This window comes from Eubalaena glacialis, chromosome 2 (genome assembly GCF_028564815.1).
Source record: "Eubalaena glacialis isolate mEubGla1 chromosome 2, mEubGla1.1.hap2.+ XY, whole genome shotgun sequence".
Taxonomy (NCBI): Eukaryota; Metazoa; Chordata; class Mammalia; order Artiodactyla; family Balaenidae; genus Eubalaena; species Eubalaena glacialis.
Window position 1 is genome coordinate 102862876 of NC_083717.1, and position 19405 is coordinate 102882280.

The 19405-nt window shown below is 39.5% G+C and overlaps 1 protein-coding gene across 6 annotated transcripts in view; it reads right to left on the bottom strand.

The window, feature by feature from the left end:
* SLC12A1 (solute carrier family 12 member 1) overlaps positions 1-19405 on the bottom strand; it is a 92353-nt gene that overhangs the window by 55650 nt on the left and 17298 nt on the right. For 2 of the 6 annotated variants that reach the window (XM_061180332.1, XM_061180333.1), the window contains exons 5-10: positions 18354-18449; positions 17724-17819; positions 15809-15948; positions 14647-14757; positions 12655-12766; positions 10557-10684 (exon numbers count right to left, since the gene is read on the bottom strand). In XM_061180332.1, the coding sequence (XP_061036315.1) occupies positions 10557-10684; positions 12655-12766; positions 14647-14757; positions 15809-15948; positions 17724-17819; positions 18354-18449 (683 nt within the window). Of the gene's footprint in view, positions 1-10556; positions 10685-12654; positions 12767-14646; positions 14758-15808; positions 15949-17723; positions 17820-18353; positions 18450-18987; positions 19084-19405 lie in introns of all 6 variants that reach the window. The other 4 variants (XM_061180336.1, XM_061180335.1, XM_061180334.1 and 1 more) reach the window with 4 other exon arrangements.

Genomic DNA, 19405 nt, shown 5'->3' on the forward strand with positions numbered 1-19405 from the left:
TCATGGTACTCTCTGATCTAACTTCCTTAGTGTCTCTAGCTAGTTGTGGGATAATATCCAAACTCCACTGTCTGTAGTTTAAAGGATTTCTGAGTTCTACATAACAGTGTACAGTAGTGTATATGCTAAAAGTTAAACTTAATTGTAAAATCACCCAAGTATTTTTAAATAGAAAAAATGCAACTTTTTACAACAATACTATGACCACATGTGCCCTAAAAATCATGATAGGACATCTTTACATGTAAACTCATTTTCTTTACAATGTAAACTCAAAATCAGAGGTTTCTCAGTACAGATTGATAGATAAATAAAATTCTTTACTAATACAGCAATCCTAAATCAAGTTAGCACTTATCTTGGGAGAAGGGAATTCTAAGCCTTGCCTTTTTTTTAGATTGGGATATCCTCTAGTTCTTTGCTTACTCCCAGAGTGCCTAGGACACATAGAAGTTCCTTTATAAATATGTTTATTAATATATTGATGAAAAGATTTTACTTGCATACCCCACTCCACACATAAAATAATTTCCATGAGCAGCATCTTTCTCTGAGCCTTTTTACAGTCCTTGTTTTCTGTTCCAAATGTCCCTCCCTTCTTTGTCCTATTGATGAACTCCTATTCATCACTTCAAATCTGGATTGAGTGTCCCCTCCTCTGAAAGACTTCCCTTACTTCTCTGGGGACAGGCAGTTACTGTTTCATATTTCCCTTACACAAGATTTTGTTCTTGTTTTTTTATGATTCATATAGAGTTAATCTGTCTCTCTCTTAGACCATGAGCTCCTTGAGAGAAGGATTAAGCAAGCTCTTCTTCGCTCCTCTGGTGCCTGGTGTAAGTAATAAGTGTTGGTTGAGCTGAACTGACTACTAAGCATCTAATAATAAAAACTTGTTTCTGAGGAGTCTAAAGAAAGCACAATATTCTTTAATTTAAATGTGGTCTTACAGTATACAGAAATGTATATCAGTGACCTCTGATACTTTTCCAAATCTGAGAAACCAGAAGCTCAACATCCAGAGCTAAATTTTGCTAAGCAGTACTACTTACAACTTGAATCATTTTGAACAAGTTACTTAATTTTTCTGAGCCTCAGCATACTCTTTTTTTATGCCATATCTCTGCTCAAGAATTTACCATGGAGAGACCTTCAAGATGGCAGAGGATTAAGACATGGAGATCACCTTCCTCCCCATAAATACATCAGAAATACATCTACATGTGGAACTGCTCCTACAGAACACCTACTGAACGCTGGCAGAAGACCTCAGACCTCCCAAAAGGCAAGAAACTCCCCACGTACCTGGGTAGGGCAAAAGAAAAAACAGAGACGAAAGAATAGGGACCGAACCTGCACCTCGGGGAGGGAGCTGTGAAGGAGGAAAAGTTTCCGCACACTAGGAAGCCCCTTCACTGGGGGAGACGGAGGTGGGGGAGGTGGGGTGGGAGGGAAGCTTCGGAGCCACGGAGGAGAGCACAGCAACAGGGGTGTGGAGGAGAGATTCCCGCACAGAGGATAGGTGCCGACCATCACTCACCAGGCCGAGAGGCATGTCTGCTCCCCCGCCGGGGCAGGTGGGGGCTGGGAGCTGAGGCTCGGGCTTCGGAGGTCAGATCCCAGGGAGAGGACTGGGGTTGGCTGCGTGAACACAGCCTGAAGGGGGCTAGTGTGCCACAGCTAGCCAGGAGGGAGTCCGAGAAAAAGTCTGGAACTGCCGAAGAGGCAAGAGACTTCCCTCGGCTATCAGCGCAGACCCCAGAGACGGGCATGAAACGCTAAGGCTGCTGCTGCAGCCACCAAGAAGCCTGTGTGCAAGCACAGGTCACTCTCCACACCTCCCCTCCCGGGAGCCTGTGCAGGCCGCCACTGCCAGGGTCCCGCGATCCAGGGACAACTTCCCCAGGAGAACACACGGCATTCCTCACGCTGTTGCAACGTCATGTCGGCCTCTGCTGGCGCAGGCTCGCCCGGCATTCCATACCCACCCCCGGTCTGAGTGAGCCAGAGCCCCCTAATCAGCTGCTCCTTTAACCCCGTCCTGTCTGGGTGAAGAACAGATGCTCTCAGGCAACCTACACGCAGAGGCAGGGCCAAATCCAAAGCTGAACCCCAGGAGCTGTGCAAACAAAGAAGAGAAAGGGAAATCTCTCCCAGCAGCCTCAGGAGCAGTGGATTAAATCTCCACAATGAACTTGATGTACCCTGCATCTGTGGAATACCTGAATAGACAATGAATCATCCCAAAATTGAGGCGGTGGACATTGGGAGCAACTGTACATGTGGGGTTTGCTTTCTGCACCTAATTTGTTTCTGGTTTTATGTTTATCTTAGTGTAGTATTTAGAGCTTATTATCATTGGTAGATTTGTTTATTGATTTGGTTGCTCCCTCCCCCTTTTTTTAAATATATATAGATATATATATATATTTCCTTTTTCTCTTTTTGTGAGTGTGTATGTGTATGCTTCTTTGTGTGAGTTTGTCTGTATAGCTTTGCTTTTACCACTTTTCCTAGGGTTCTGTCTGTCTGTTTTTGTTATTTTTCTATTACTTAAAAATTTTTTTTATTTTTAATTTTTAAAATTTTTATTTCAATAACTTTATTTTCCTTCCTTTCTGTCTTCCTTCCTCGCTCCCTTCCTTCCTTCCTTCTTTCTTTCTTTCCTTCCTTCCTTCTTTCTTTCCTTCTTTCTTTCTTTCTTTCCTTCCTTCTTTCTTTCTTTCCTTCTTTCTTTCATTCTTTCTTTCTTCCTTTCGTTCTTTCTTCCTTCCTTCCTTCTTTCCTTTCTTTCTTTCTCTCTTTCTCTTTCTCTTTCTTTTTCTTTCTTTCTTTCTCTCTCTCTTTCTCTCTTTCTCTCTCTTTTTTCTTTCTTTCTCTCTTTCTCTCTTTCTTTCTCTCTCTTTCTTTCTCTCTCTTTCTCTCTTTCTTCTCTTTCTCTGTTTCTCTGTTTCTCTCTTTCTTTCTTTTTCTTTCTTTCTCTCTTTCTGTCTTTCTCACTTTCTTTCTCTCTCTTTCTCTCTTTCTTTCTTTCTTTCTTTCTTTCTCTCTCCCTTATCTTCTGGGCTGTGTGGCTGACAGGGTCTTGGTGCTCCGGCCGGGTGTCAAGCCTGTGCCTCTGAGGTGGGAGAGCCAAGTTCAGGACACTGGTCCACCAGAGACCTCCTGGCTCCACGTAATATCAAATGGCGAAAGCTCTCCCAGAGAGCTCCATCTCAATGCTAAGACCCAGCTCCACTCAACAAACAGCAAGTTACAGTGCTGGACACCCTATGCCAAACAACTAGCAAGACAGGAACACAACCCCACCCATTAGCAGAGAGGCTGCCTAAAATCATAATAAGGTCACAGACACCAAAAGCACACCACCAGACGCGGTTCTGCCCACCAGAAAGACAAGAACCAGACCATCCACCAGAACACAGGCACCAGTCCCCTCCACCAGGAAGCCTACACAACCCACTGAACCAATCTTAGCCACTGGGGGCAGACACCAAAAACAACGGGAACTACGAACATGCAGCCTGCAAAAAGGAGACCCCAAACACAGTAAGTTAAGCAAAATGAGAAGACAGAGAAACACACAGCAGATGACGGAGCAAGGTAAAAACCCACCAGACCAAACAAATGAAGAGGAAATAGGCAGTCTACCTGAAAAAGAATTCAGAGTAATGATAGTAAAGATGATCCAATATCTTGGAAATAGAATGGAAAAAATACAAGAAACATTTAACAAGGACCTAGAAGAACTACAGAGCAAACAAACAATGATAAACAACACAATAAATGAAATTAACAATTCTCTAGAAGGAATCAAGAGCAGAATAACTGAGGCAGAAGAACGGATAAGTGACCTGTAAGATAAAATAGTGGAAATAACTACCGCAGAGCAGAATAAAGAAGAAAGAATAAAAAGAATTGAGGACAGTCTCAGAGACTTCTGGGACAACATTAAACGCACCAACATTCGAATTATAGGGGTCCCAGAAGAAGAAGAGAAAAAGAAAGGCACTGAGAAAATATTTGAAGAGATTATAGTTGAAAACTTCCCTAATGTGGGAAAGGAAAGGGTTAATCAAGTCCAGGAAGCGCAAAGTCCCATACAGGATAAATGCAAAGAGAAACACACGAAGACACATATTAACCAAACTACCAAAAATTAAATACAAAGAAAAAATATTAAAAGCAGAAAGGGAAAAACAACAAATAACATACAAGGGAATCCCCATAAGGTTAACAGCTGATCTTTCAGCAGAAACTCTGCAAGCCAGAAGGGAGTGGCAGGACATATTTAAAGTGATGAAAGGGAAAATCCTACAACCAAGATTACTCGACCCAGCAAGGATCTCATTCAGATTCAACAGAGAAATTAAAACCTTTACAGACAAGCAAAAGCTAAGAGAATTCAGCACCACCAAACCAGCTTTACAACAAATGCTAAAGGAACTTCTCTAGGGAGGACACACAAGAGAAGGAAAAGACCTACAATAACAAACCCAAAACAATTAAGAAAATGGTAATAGGAACATACATATCGATAATTAGCTTAAAAGTAAATGGATTAAATGCTCCCACCAAAAGACATAGACTGGCTGAATGGATACAAAAACAAGACCCATATATATGCTGTCTACAAGAGACCCACTTCAGACCTAGGGACACATACAGACTGAAAGTGAGGGGATGGAAAAAGATATTCCATGCAAATGGAAATCAAAAGAAAGCTGGAGTAGCAATTCTCATATCAGACAAAATAGACTTTAAAATAAATACTATTACAAGAGACAAAGACGAACACAACATAATGATCAAGGGATCAATCCAAGTAGAAGATATAACAATTGTAAATATTTATGCATCCAACGTAGGAGCACCTCAATACATAAGGCAAATGCTAACAGCCATAAAAGGGGAAATCGACAGTAACACAGCCATAGTAGGGGACTTTAACACCCCACTTTCACCAATGGACAGATCATCCAAAATGAAAATAAATAAGGAAACACAAGCTTTAAATGATACATTAAACAAGATGGACTTATTTGATATTTATAGGACATTTCATCCAAAAACAACAGAATACATGTTCTTCTCAAGTGCTCATGGAACATTCTCCAGGTTAGATCATATCTTGGGTCACATATCAAGCCTGGGTAAATTTAAGAAAATTGAAATCATATCAAGTATGTTTTCCGACCACAATGCTCTGAGACTAGATATCAATTACAGGAAAAAATCTGTAAGAAATACAAACACATGGAGGCTACACAATATGCTACTAAATAACCAAGAGATCACTGAAGAAATCAAAGAGGAAATCAAAAAATACCTAGAAACAAATGACAATGAAAACATGATGACCCAAAACCTATGGGATGCAGCAAAAGCAGTTCCAAGAGTGAAGTTTATACCAATACAATCCTACCTCAAGAAACAAGATACATCTCAAATAAACAACCTAAACTTACACCTAAAGCAATTAGAGAAAGAAGAAAAAAAAAAACCCAAAGTTAGCAGAAGGAAAGAAATCATAAAGATCAGATCAGAAATAAATGAAAAAGAAATGAAGGAAACGATGGCAAAGATCAATTAAACTAAAAGCTTGTTCTTTGAGAAGCTAAACAAAATTGATAAACCATTAGCCAGACTCATGAAGAAAAAAAGGGAGAAGACTCAAATCAATAGAATTAGAAATGAAAAACAAGTAACAACTGACACTGCAGAAATACAAAGGATCATGAGAAATTACTACAAGCAACTCTATGCCAATAAAATGGACAACCTGGAAGAAATGGACAAATTCTTAGAAAAGCACAACCTTCCAAGACTGAACCAGGAAGAAATAGAATATATAAACAGACCAATCACAAGCACTGAAATTGAGACTGTGATTAAAAATCTTTCAACAAACAAAAGCCCAGGACCAGATGGCTTCACAGGCATATTCTATCAAACATTTAGAGAAGAACTAACACCTATCCTTCTCAAACTCTTCCAAAATATAGCAGATGGAAGAACACTCCCAAGCTCATTCTATGAGGCCACCATCACCCTGATACCAAAACCAGACAAAGATTTTGCAAAGAAAGAAAACTGCAGGCCAATATCACTGATGAACATAGATGCAAAAATCCTCAACAAAATACTAGCAAACAGAATCCAACAGCACATTAAAAGGATCATACACCATGATCAAGTGGGGTTTATCCCAGGAATGCAAGGATTCTTCAATATACGCAAATCAATGTGAAGGAGAAAAACCACGTGATCATCTCAATAGATGCAGAAAAAGCTTTCGACAAAATTCAACACCCATTTATGATAGAAACCCTCCAGAAAGTAGGCATAGAGGGAATTTACCTCAACATAATAAAGGCCATATGTGACAAACCCACAGCCAACATCGTTCTCAATGCTGAAAAACTGAAACCATTTCCTCTAAGATCAGGAACAAGACAAAGTTGCCCACTCTCACCACTGTTATTCAACATAGTTTTGGAAGTTTTAACCACAGCAATCAGAGAAGAAAAAGAAATAAAAGGAATCCAAATCATAAAAGAAGAAGTAAAGCTGTCACTGTTTGCAGATGACATGATACTATACATAGAGGATCCTAAAGATGCTACCAGAAAACTACTAGAGCTAATCAATGAATTTGGTAAAGTAGCAGGATACAAAATTAATGCACAGAAATCTCTTGCATTCCTATACACTAATGATGAAAAATCTGAAAGAGAAATTAAGGAAACACTCCCATTTACCACTGTAACAAAAAGAATAAAATACCTAGGAATAAACCTACCTAAGGAGACAAAAGATCTTTATGCAGAAAAGTATAAGACACTGATGAAAGAAATTAAAGATGATACCAACAGATGGAGAGATATACCATGTTCTTGGATTGGAAGAATCAACATTGTGAAAATGACTATACCACCCAAAGCAATCTACAGATTCAGTGCAATCCTTATCAAACCACCAATGGCATTTTTCACAGAACTAGAACAAAAAATTTCACAATTTGTATGGAAACCAGAAGACCCCGAATAGCCAAAGCAATCTTGAGAAAGAAAAATGGAGCTGGAGGAATCAGGCTTCTGGACTTCAGACTCTTACAAAGCTACAGTCATCAAGACAGTATGGTCCTGGCACAAAAACAGAAATATAGATCAATGGAACAGGATAGAAAGCCCAGAGATAAACCCACACACATATGGTCACCTTATCTTTGATAAAGGAGGCAAGAGTATACAATGGAGAAAAGACAGCCTCTTCAATAAGTGGTGCTGGGAAAACTGGACAGCTACGTGGAAAAGAATGAAAGTAGAACACTCCCTAACACCATACACAAAAATAAACTCAAAATGGATTAAAGACCTAAATGTAAGGCGAGACACTATAAAACTTTTAGAGGAAAACATAGGCAGAACAGTCTATGACATAAATCACAGCAAGATCCTTTTTGACCCACCTCCTAGAGAAATGGAAATAGAAACAAAAATAAACAAATGGGACCTAATGAAACTGAAAAGCTTTTGCACTGCAAAGGAAACCATAAACAAGATGGAAAGACAACCCTCAGAATGGGAGAAAATATTTGCAAATGAAGCAACTGAAAAAGGATTAATCTCCAAAATTTACAAGCAGCTCATGAAGCTCAATATCAAAAAAACGAACAACCCAATCCAAAAATGGGCAGAAGACCTAAATAGACATTTCTCCAAAGAAGATATACAGATTGCCAACAAACACATGAAAGGATGCTCAACATCACTAATCATTAGAGAAATGCAAATCAAAGCTACAATGACGTATCACCTCATACCAGTCAGAATGGCCATCATCAAAAAATCTACAAACAATAACTACTGGAGAGTGTGTGGAGAAAAGGGAACCCTCTTGCACTGTTGGTGGGAATGTAAATTGATACAGCCACTATGGAGAACAGTATGGAGGTTCCTTAAAAAACTAAAAATAGAACTACCATACGACCCATCAATCCCACTACTGGGCATATACCCTGAGAAAACCATAACTCAAAAAGAGTCATGTACCACAATGTTCATTGCAGCTCTATTTACAATAGCCAGGACATGGAAGCAACATAAGTGTCCATCAACAGATGAATGGATGAAGAAGATGTGGCATATATATACAATGGAATATTACCCAGCCATAAAAAGAAATGAAATTGAGTTATTTGTAGTGAGGTAGATGGACCTAGAGTCTGTCATACAGAGTGAAGTTAAGTCAGAAAGAGAAAAACAAATACTGTATGCTAACACATATATATGGAATCTAAAAATAATAATAATAATAATGGTTCTGAAGAACCTAGGGGCAGGACAAGAATAAAGACGCAGACGTAGTGAATGGACTTGAGGACACGGGGAGGGGGAAGGGTAAGCTGGGATGAAGTGAGAGAGTAGCATGGACATATATACACTACCAAATATAAAATAGATAGCTAGTGGGAAACAGCTGCATAGCACAGGGAGATCAGCTTGGTGCTTTGTGTCCACCTAGAGGGGTGGGATAGGGAGGGTGTGAGGGAGACACAAGAGGGAGGAGATACGGGGATATATGTATATGTATAGCTGATTGACTTTGTTATAAAGCAGAAACTAACACACCATTGTAAAGCAATTATACTCCAATAAAGATGTTAAAAAAAACAAAAAGAATTTACCATGGCACTGCGGTCCTTAATATAACAAATCTAAATGCCTTTATTCATTCACTCAATAAATATTTTTTGAAGCTTTCCTATCTCCAAGGACATAGCAGTGAACAAATCCAAAGGCAAAGTCCCCACTTTCATGGAATTATATTCTAGGGTAAGCCTCTCTCGCTCAGGTCCCTTCAACAGCCTTTCTCCTTACCTTATAAGGTTACCCAGCCCGTCAAGGCTTCTCCAGTTGAATCGTGAGAGACTCCTTACTGTCCCACAGTTTTCCCATTCCTGTCTGTTCTTTTGTTTTTCCTGCCTGGAATAGCCTTATATTTTCTGACCTGTTGTCAGTATCCAGCCTTTGCTTTTAGTTCCTGCTCAAAAGTTACTTTGTTGAGAAAATCATCCCTAATGTAATTATTTCTTCATTATTTTTATTTCATAATGAACTTGGACAATGCATTCAGTTTTCATTTATACCTATCTCCTCATGACTCTTGCAAATATTTCTTGTCTTCCAAAGTTGATTATAAACTTATTGAGGTAAAACCTGTGTCTTCTACTTTTTTTCACGTGTGGTAGAGACTATTTATTGTCCTGTAATATACATTTTCACCTTCCTCCTTTTAATACTAGAACCCCTTAAATTTTATCTGGTGACATAGTTGTCCAAGTAGAGATTACATTTCCCAGTCTTCTTTGCAACGAGGTAAGGTCACAGAGACTAAATTCCGGTCAATGGAATGTCAACAGAAGTGATTGTTTGCCCTCTACTTCCTTATCCCCCTTCCTGTGGACTGGAATGTGATCTTGGAAGTGATCAGTCATCTTGGACCTTGAAGATGAGGGCAAACCCCAAGGGAATGGTAATACAAGAGAGGTCATCTGGGTTTTCTGGGCTACCTTTTGGAGCAGACCTTTCTTATTCCGGTAGATGGCCTATGGCCTTGAATTTTTATGCACTGGGAAAACAAACTTCTGTCTTAATTAGGTCACTGTTCTTGGCCTTTTATAAAACATTGAAACTAATATCCTAACTAATACAATGCTCCTTACAGTACTTAACATAGAATATTATGAGTAGACTGCTAAATAAATACCTATTAAATGAGTGCATGTACCTCTGAATTTAATGACATAAGTATTCAGTAATAAAGTGATTTGGTTTTGTTTTTGTTTTTTCTTGAATATTCAGTTCATTATGTGTTTAAAAGAGAAAGGGTGGTTCTGATATATTTTTTAAATAAATTTATTTATTTATTTTTGGCTGCATTGGGTCTTTGTTACTGTGTGAGGGCTTTCTCTAGTTGCAGCGAGCGGGGGCTACTCTTCGTTGCGGTGCGCAGGCTTCTCATTGCGGTGGCTTCTCTTGTTGCTGAGCACGGGCTCTAGGCACATGGGCTTCAGTAGTTGTGGCATGTGGGCTCAGTAGTTGTGGCTCATGGGCTCTAGAGTGAAGGCTCAGTAGCTGTGGCGCACAGGCTTAGTTGCTCCGTGGCATGTGGCTCTCCCGGACCAGGGGTTGAACCCGTGTCCCCTACATTGGCAGGAGGATTCTTAACCACTGTGCCACCAGGGAAGCCCGGTTCTGACATTATTTTTCACTGAATTATACTCATTTTGTTGGAAATATGACACACTGTCAATATACTCTGTCCTTCTGATATCACCGAATAAGACTTTTGGAAGAACTGTCTGGAATAGGATAGTTTGGCAGTAAAATGTGTCATTAAAGTGAGAAGTTTTAAATAAATGGAAACCTTGCAGAAATCTTACAGTTTTGAAATCTATAGAGAAACGTGGTCACTGTTGATGTCTGTAGCTCCTTGTCCTGCCCAAGTGCACCATTACCTCGCAGGATTACAAAGCAGAGGAAACAACATACCTCCAAATCTCCTGAGATATTGGCACCAGCAAGAATCCCAGTTGCTGCTGGGAAAAAAATGGCAAAGACAGAGAAGAAGCCTTCACCTTTTGTGAAGCTTGGCCCAAAGTTTTCTGCAAATATTGATGCTGCAACACAAATAATGAGAAAATTATCATGTAGACTTTCTTCACAGGTAGGAGATAAAGTTACATTTGGCTTCTATAGCCCTAAATGCAAAGTGTTCCTATAATCTAAATGGAATGAGCTTGAAGATATTGGTGTACTCCTGATGAACCTCATGTGAATATTTGCCAAGAGTCAAAATACATGTCAGAAGGTTTTAGATCTCTAGGACATACCCTGAAAAATCAATAATTTTCATGCAAACAGAGACCCATGCTGTCTAACTTCTTTGAATCTAGAAGATTGAAAAAGAAGGAAATGGAAAATTCTCTCATGACCCTACTGGCATACTCACAAATATACCACACAACATTGCCCTACACACATACAGCTACATTCTCACATATATATGCACCTTAATCAGCACACTGCTTTTCTATGCCTTTTTAAAAAAAATTATAGGAGAAACTTGTGGGTGAGGCTATCTTACAGTTTTTTTTACTAATGTTCTAACCTCCCTGCCCCTGTCTCTAGAGTTGGATCTTAGATCCTTATACCAAATTCTCATGTATAGGAGACTATATATATATATATTCTCTCTTTATATATTATATATATATATATATGAAGAGAGAGAGAGAGAGGAGCTTTGGTCATAAAATAATAATATCCCACAGGTTGTCACCAAATTATTTAAATGAAAAGGAAACAGGGACTTCCCTGGTGGCACAGTGGTTAAGAATCTGCCTGCCAATGCAGGGCACACGGGTTTGAGCCCTGGTCTGGGAAGATCCCACATGCCGCAGAGCAGCTAAGCCCGTGCACCATGAGCACTACCGAGCCTGTGCTCTAGAGCCCACGAGCCACAACTACTGAGCCCACACGCCGCAACTACTGAAGGCCATGCGCCCTAGGGCCTGTGCTCAGCAACAAGAGAAGCCACCACAGTGATAAGCCTGCGCACTGCAATGAAGAGTAGCTCCTGCTTGCTGCAACTAGAGAAAGCCCACGTGCAGCAACAATGACCCAATGCAGCCAAAAAATAATTAATTAAAAAAAAAAGAAAAAAATTAAAAAAAAGCAAAGGAACAATGTAGAAGAAAAACAGAAAGAAAAAGAAAGAAAAGGAAGGAAGAAAAATATGAACAAAAGAATCTAGGATGATGCAAAAATAAGGAAAGAAAAGTTAAAACATAAAAATTACGGCAGGAGCTGGAAGAAGGGAAAAGAATCAAAAGGAAAAGGATTTGCAAAGCAGACAAGACAATTTTACAAAGAAAAAGAATCAGGAAGAAAGCAGTGATGTGATATAAAAAGGGAACAAATACTGACAGCTGAGTAAATAATGAAGGGAAATGTAAAAAACCCTCAGCAGTGGATTCTTGAGTAAGCTAGAGTGGAAAGATAGGGAAGAGTGGACAGGCAGAGTAGAATAGAAGAGAGAAGTCAAAATTTATGCCCAGTGCCATGCCCTTATCACAGATGCTATATTAATAACTCCTACAATCTTTTATGCTTGAAAACATGACAGTGATGCTCAACTAGGGAATGCTATAAGAAAGCAAGGTACAAAATTCTAGCAGGAAGAAAAAATGACTGTGTTTGACTTCAGTGCTCTCAGCGGTTGGACACATTGTCTGAGCTATGCTCTCTTTCTTGTACACGCACTCTACTTCTACTATTTGACGGAGACAACAGTGTGTCCAGAACTTTAAGGTTTTCAAAGCACTTTAACATCTGCTATCTTACTTGCTTTTCAAAATCCCTTTAGGAAGTTGTTATCATCACCCCCACCTTGGCAGGAAAATCTGAGAAGCAATCATGGCAGTTTGCAGCAGGATTGAGACTCACTCTGGTTCTCCTGACTCCAACCCCAGGCTCTTCCCTGGATCACACTGGGATTCCAATGGCTGGGGTAGGAATCATGGGGATGGTGATAGGGGCAGGCAATGAAGAATCATTTATTGCAGAGCAAGTTATTTGTCATATGTACCTTGGTAATTAAAGAAACCTCTGGACTTTTTGTCATTGTTGGATGGAATGACAGTTCCAATGAAGAAGTTTACAATAGCAATGAGAAGAATGATCAGAAGAATCACTTGAGCCTGGAATGACAAAGTAACAGGAGGTCAAATTAGATTTATTCAATGACTTTTTACATAATTATAAAAGTTATAAGTGCCCACTGAAGAAAGACCCTATCTAATAATTCCAGTTAAGAGTCTACTATCCAAAGTAGGTAATAAGTTATGTTCTCATAAAACGGCATCTTAATGAGCCTTATTTGGCCTGAGAATAGATGTTACATTTTCAATGGGTGCATGTGCTTGGGCACTTGAAGGTGACATTTCAAGAGCATTTCAAGTACTAAGTGGGTAACTTAGTGCAGTGTTCCTAAGAATATAAATGGAGCCAAAAGACTGAACACGGATAGAGTTGGTTTCTTTCCTAGGCAGAGCACCTATGGATTCCTCCCCTTCCCAGTAATAACTGCAGAAGGAGTATGAGAACACAGAATGATGCATAGAATTCCCATGATGCCTAGTGCACTTGACGTTGGGCTACCATACCAGTGTGTGCCCAGCATAAGCGGTCTGCAAGGTTGACCAGCCAAATCACTGTTCTTTAGTCCATCTGACATTTCATAGAGGTTACTGGCTTGGCATTCCCATATGCTGTTCCCTCTGCTGGAAACACACTTTTCCCTATACTTTGCAAAACTGTATCTTTCCTCTCATCCGTTATGTATTAGTTACCTCCTCAGAGAGGCCTTTCTTGATCACTGAATCTAAACAATAACAGCTAATGTTCACAGAGGGCTTACAATACAACAGATGCACATCTAACTTTACCAATATTCTTTCAGGTAAATAATACCACCCACAACTGTATGAAGTAGGTAATACTGCTATCATCATTTTAAAGATAAAGAAACTGAGAAACAGAGAGGTGAAGTAATTTACTAAAGGTCATATAGACATAAACCAGGTTCAACTCCACTCTAACTACAGAGCTGGAGCTCTAAATTCTACCTTCTACTGTCATGAAACTACATTGCCTCCCTCAGGGAATAATCTAACTTATGTTCCCCCTGTTATGTTCTATCTCAGTGCCCTGTTTATTTACTTTATAGCACTTTCACAATTTACCATTCCATATTTACTTGTTTATTTGTTTGTTTATTACTCAGCTCCCCGTAGACCATATGCTCAACTATGGCAGGGATTGTGCCTGTGTGGGTCACAACTGAACATACAGTGCCTAGCAGAATGCCCAGCACATGATAAGCACTTCGTCAATTTTTGTTTAATGTATGAATACATAATCTGGAAATAAATGCCAGGTGGGAATGTTTCCTATTGCCTTATGCAAGTGGGAGGCTTTGGCTATCTTTCCATTTCTGGTGACCACTTGATGTCTAGTTACTGCACCTCTAGGCACATAGGAACATAGGAGTTTCAATTGTTCTAGTCACTGTAGAGAGTTACAAAGCAAGCAAAAGACATGCTCTCCATCATTCAGAAATTTACTAACTGATTTACTAATAGTTAAATCCAGATATTCTCTAGTTCCAGGGCTTCTGATGCCCTCAAATTTGCTGCTGGAGTACTGGATTTCAGAGGGGAATGATAGTTTCTGCCTGTTATTTTCTCCCAACACACTTGCCATTTCTTGTGGGCTTCAGCACTCACAGCCAGCTTGGAAGGGGATACCAGGGTGTGAAGATGGCAGTAATCTTGTTGGCTCTGTTACTGTGACTATAGCATAAAGGACAAAGCACAGGCCTGATCACATGAGCTGTGAGTTACGACTGCCTGGACTTCGTGCTTTGAGGGCTTGGCGTTCCACCAAGCACTGACCTGGCTCCTTTTATCATAGAAAGTAATGATAGCAATTCTTTTTGAATATGGAGTTCCTTCTATTCCTGCAATTTGTTCGGGAAGCTGACTAGCAGTTGTTGGTAATATCATTTTGAGAAATTCACCTTTGCTTCCCATTCCATTCCAGCTACTGAAATTCCCAAAAGAATCACCACTGTGATGGAGCCTATTATCCGGATGTCATTGGTTGGATCCACCATCATCGAATCACTCTCCTGGAATAAAAAAAAAAATCACTAAAATGGTTAGAAGCTTTTTTTGCCTATATGTCTTATTGTAGAATTTAACAGTAAGAAGAGATACCATGCACTAATGTCTGGGGCTACACAGGATAATGGAAAAATGAAATGCTCATAAATTGGAGAAGATAAAGAATCTAATATTATTTTTTCCTGTGATAATAGGCCTTTGATAGCCAAGGTTAGGAGTTACAAATTTTAGGGATTCATTCTAGGCACAGCTTTTAAATCTACTGTAGAACTAAGTAAAATTATGGGTACATACAGATATCATGTTTTGTTTCAGAAGAATGACTAGTTATTTTTATGTGTCAAGGGGAATCTTAGAAGAATAAAAATGAATGGTTTCCAATGTGAATATCAAAAAAAAATAAGTGCTACTCGATTAAAGAACAAACTATGAACTATATAATCCACTCATTTATTCATCTAATTTTCAAATAGAGGTACCAATTGAATTCAGTGTCTGCCATCACTACCATGAAAGGAGGACCAGAAGTTAGCTCATATACTAGCTAATTAATGTGTTCACATATATACCATCCAGATGGGGCACCTAAACTAAAAAAGGCCCAGTTTCCTGCAGTGAGTTCTTCTAATGTTTGAACTTTCTTTCCCTTTGGAAATCTATAACCATAATAGTAATATTGCTGCTGACAATAATTCCCATTATCTTTTCTTTCATATTTTACACTGTATTTCATGTACATGATTTCATTTGATCTGTACCACATTTCTGTGAAAGACATAAACAATATTATTAGCCCATACTATAGATTTGAAAAACAAGGTTCAGATGAACAGAGGGACTGGTCCAAAATCTCTCAGCTGGTAAGTGTGAGAGCCAGGACTCTGAGCCAGTTCTGATGCCAAGCCTAGGGCTCCTTCAACTATATTCAGCTTCCACATTCTGCAGAATAAATCTGTTTCCTCTCATCTTGCTATAATGATATCCCCTAGTGCCCTGAAAAAGCAAAATAAACCAAATTATCTTGCTTGGCTGAAGAAAAGAAAAGCTTTTAATTACCTTAAGAAGATCTACCACAGTCTCAGCAAATCCCACCACATACATAGCAACAGCCACTGCATTGGCAAAAGCAAAGATCAAGCCTATAGACCCACCAAACTCGGGCCCTAAGCTTCTGGAAATAAGGTAGTAGGCCCCACCTGAAACAAGAAATGAACATGCTTTACATTGAGGAACTTTTAGAGGATTTAGTTTATATGACCAAATAATTTTGAATGTCTGAGAACATTTAAAATACTAATTATTCTAATAAAAATATTATAAATCCTAGTAATTTTAGAAATCTTGTTCACTGTAATGAATAACTTAGCCCTGCCTTATATTCTGTATATAATCTACAATAGAACTACTCTGACTAAATAAAATCCAATTTATTGAAACCTATAATACACAAATGCTACTAATAAGAATACAGCAAACTTTACCCCACAAATTCTTTGTCTTTTAAAAAACTTCATTGGAGAGTTCAAATTAATAATGTAACTGAAGTAAAATTTCATATCTGAAATTTCCAGGAACAGGCAGGCCCAGGCAGAAAATGAAGTGGATAAAGTTTATCATTGTCGTTCTAACTTCCTTTCTGGTATAATTTCTGGTACACATTTACTACATTAAAAAGGTACCTGTATAGTGCTATGGATTATCCGCTCTATAAATCAGACTTAGTTTTGATGGTTTTAGCTCAAGAAGGCATGGTTATTGCCAAATACCCATATGTGTATGGGTGTGGCAAATGGGAAGTAAGGTAGGGAGGGCCTGGAACGATTGCTTCTCCCTTGGACCTTGAAAAGAAGGTTCTGCTCATGGCTGTATACTTCTGGGCACAGGAAAGACTGAGCCAGAATAGTTAACTACCTCAGGAGTTCTGAGAGCATGTTACTGAAGGTTAAAATGACTAGATGTTGAAAGGCCTAGATAACTAGATGTTATCACGGACCATAGTGAATCAATGACTTCCTATACTGAGCTAGCCTTAGAAGTAGACAGAATTGGTAAAGGAATGACACTGAACACACATATCTACAACCAAAATTATCTTTCACTGAAAAGTTTTCACTGTTTCCTCCACTATAGTAACTCCTTTGGGTTAAGACGACAGCATCCTCTCTAAAAATGTAAACTTTTATTTGGGTGGGGCAAATCCCCATTACTTTCTTTGTCCTGATTACATTAAATCAGTTAGCAGCAAGTTACTAGGCTTGGTCAAAATGAGAGACAGGCAGGAGCTGTGAGAGGAGCAGTTTTGTAGGTAGGATGGTGTTTTAGAAGGCCCTGGGTAGGGAGATCTGGATAAGGTACCCAAGTAGAGACCCCAGGAGCCAAAACAGAATTGGAGGGGGAAGAAAGGAAGCTAGAAGAACAATGAGACAAACTTCAACCCCTCATTCTCTGCCCAGGCCCACTTGTTCCTGGATGATTTGAAAGTAACTCTTTGTTTTATTTGTTTTTATTTTCTTTTTAAGAATCTTCTCAAGCTTATTGGCCATTAGGAGCGTAGTGTTGGGGTGAACTCTGAAGGCTCACTGTGTAGGAAGTGTCAGCAGTGTCAGCTGGGGTGCTGGGGAAGACCCCTTCTGAGGGGCCCTGGGAGAGAGCCAGTGGGGTCCGTCCAAGGCACAAAGAAACCGTTTATTTTACTCTAATACTCTATGCTTTCTTTCTGGACACCTGTCATTCTCTAGTTTATAAACATGTTTAATCACAGGAAGTGGGCCAAAAAAATCTTTTCTGGAGATCTCTTAATTTTAGTTGAAAAGAATCATGCCTTGCTGTTTAAATTCTGGATTATTTTGTTTTGTTTTAGGGCTTCTGGGGACTAAGTATCAATGTACAAATTTTACTTCCAACATTAAACCAACTCTAGACATTACTACATAATCAAAGCTTATAGCCATAAGTACATGAATTGGCTTACCTCCTCTTACTACTCCATTTGTGCAAATAGCGGACATAGAAATACCTGTGAGTGTTGTCACTACCACACTCAGGCCAATGATGATGACTCCAAGACCTGAAAAATCCCCCAAGAAAGGTGTTTGGCTCCAGTACTTCAAGAAGTCACCAGTACTTCAGGAGGCAGCAGTCTGAATCTTGTCAAGGAAGGAACAGTCTCCCTATGAAAAACCTGAAACGTTCTAAAAGATCCCATTCCATCTAGGTCTAGGAAGGTCTAGGAAGCACCTGAAATGTACTAAACTTTAAAACTGAAGCTGTGTCGAGAAGTCATTTTCCAAGAAACACCAGCAAGAGGTGTGCAGTAGCCTGAAAAATAAAGCATTTACCCAAGGAATTTGAGCATCTGGAAATCATGACCTGCAACGTGCCAGAGAGGACCATTAGAAAAGAGACCACAGCTGACGAGAGTAGACCAGGACTATACACACAGTACCTTGTGTTTCCTTCTGTGTCCAGCTCATCCACATAGTTAGCCAGGCTTCAGGAACATTGGGCTACTTTCTTGTTCCCACCAAAAAGAAGTATAATAAAAAGTTTTTGCCTACCCGTAGGAAGTGATGAGAGCATTTAGATATCTTAGAAATTTTACCTCCACGAACAAACCCGTTAGTTGCTATTGCAGAAGTTGACAACCCAGTAATAGAAGTTACCATGGTGGAAAGAAGAATTATGATAACTCCAAGACCTGTTAGCAATGAAAGACAGAAGATATTACATTTTACTTTTCTTCCTTGGATTCCCTATTGCTGCAAACTATACTGCTTTGAATTTAAGTGTTCACATCCAAGCCTTGGGCCCCAATGGAGTTCCTTCGTGCTAAGGAGAAACGGGTTTGCCTGGCGTAAAGACCGAGTTGGAGAACTGCTCGTTATGATGAAGGATGGTTTCCAAAAGCAAACACAATCTAAAATGCAGCCCTGGAAAGGAAAAGTTGACTTACGCTGGTGTCCTGGGAGAGAAACTACCCTGGCTGCGAAAAGAGAAAACATAACATTTGACCTTCTCTCTTGCTGGAGAGGAACCTGAATGAGAAAGTTGGGGGTTTGACAAAGGTTAAATCCTTCTCCATTTTTCTTGCGTCTCTTTTTGCCTGGCAGGGGGGGAAAAAAAAGGAACCAACTTGGATTACCTTTGAAAACACTCCAGAAAGGTCAGTGGTGAGCTATTTGAGCCTGTGTTGCCTTTACCTTACAAATGATCATGCGGGTCACAGGTTTAATTACCTCCTCTGACATATCCATTTGTAGCAATAGCAGAGGTGGATAAACCAGTGATAGCAGTCACTGTCACGGCTAAGCCGATGATAATCACACCAAGACCTCAGTTGAGAGAGGAAAAATAAAGGCAATTAAATGGTGGAATAACCCATTAGATCATTTACATAAAAGCCAGCAAGTCTAGAGTAATCACCAAAGGACCACATTTGAGTTTAACAAGTTGGTCTGGAAATCACCACAGAGGAAATGCCCAGCATTGAAGTTTTCTGCCTGAAGTAGCACAGATCCAAGAAACTCAAGACCTAAGATGTGCAGTGCAAAGTTTCACATAACCGAACAACGATGGCTGGTCAAAATTCAACATGAACCTCACTATTTATGAAGTTCCAAATACCCATAAACATAATAATTGGTCTGAACAATC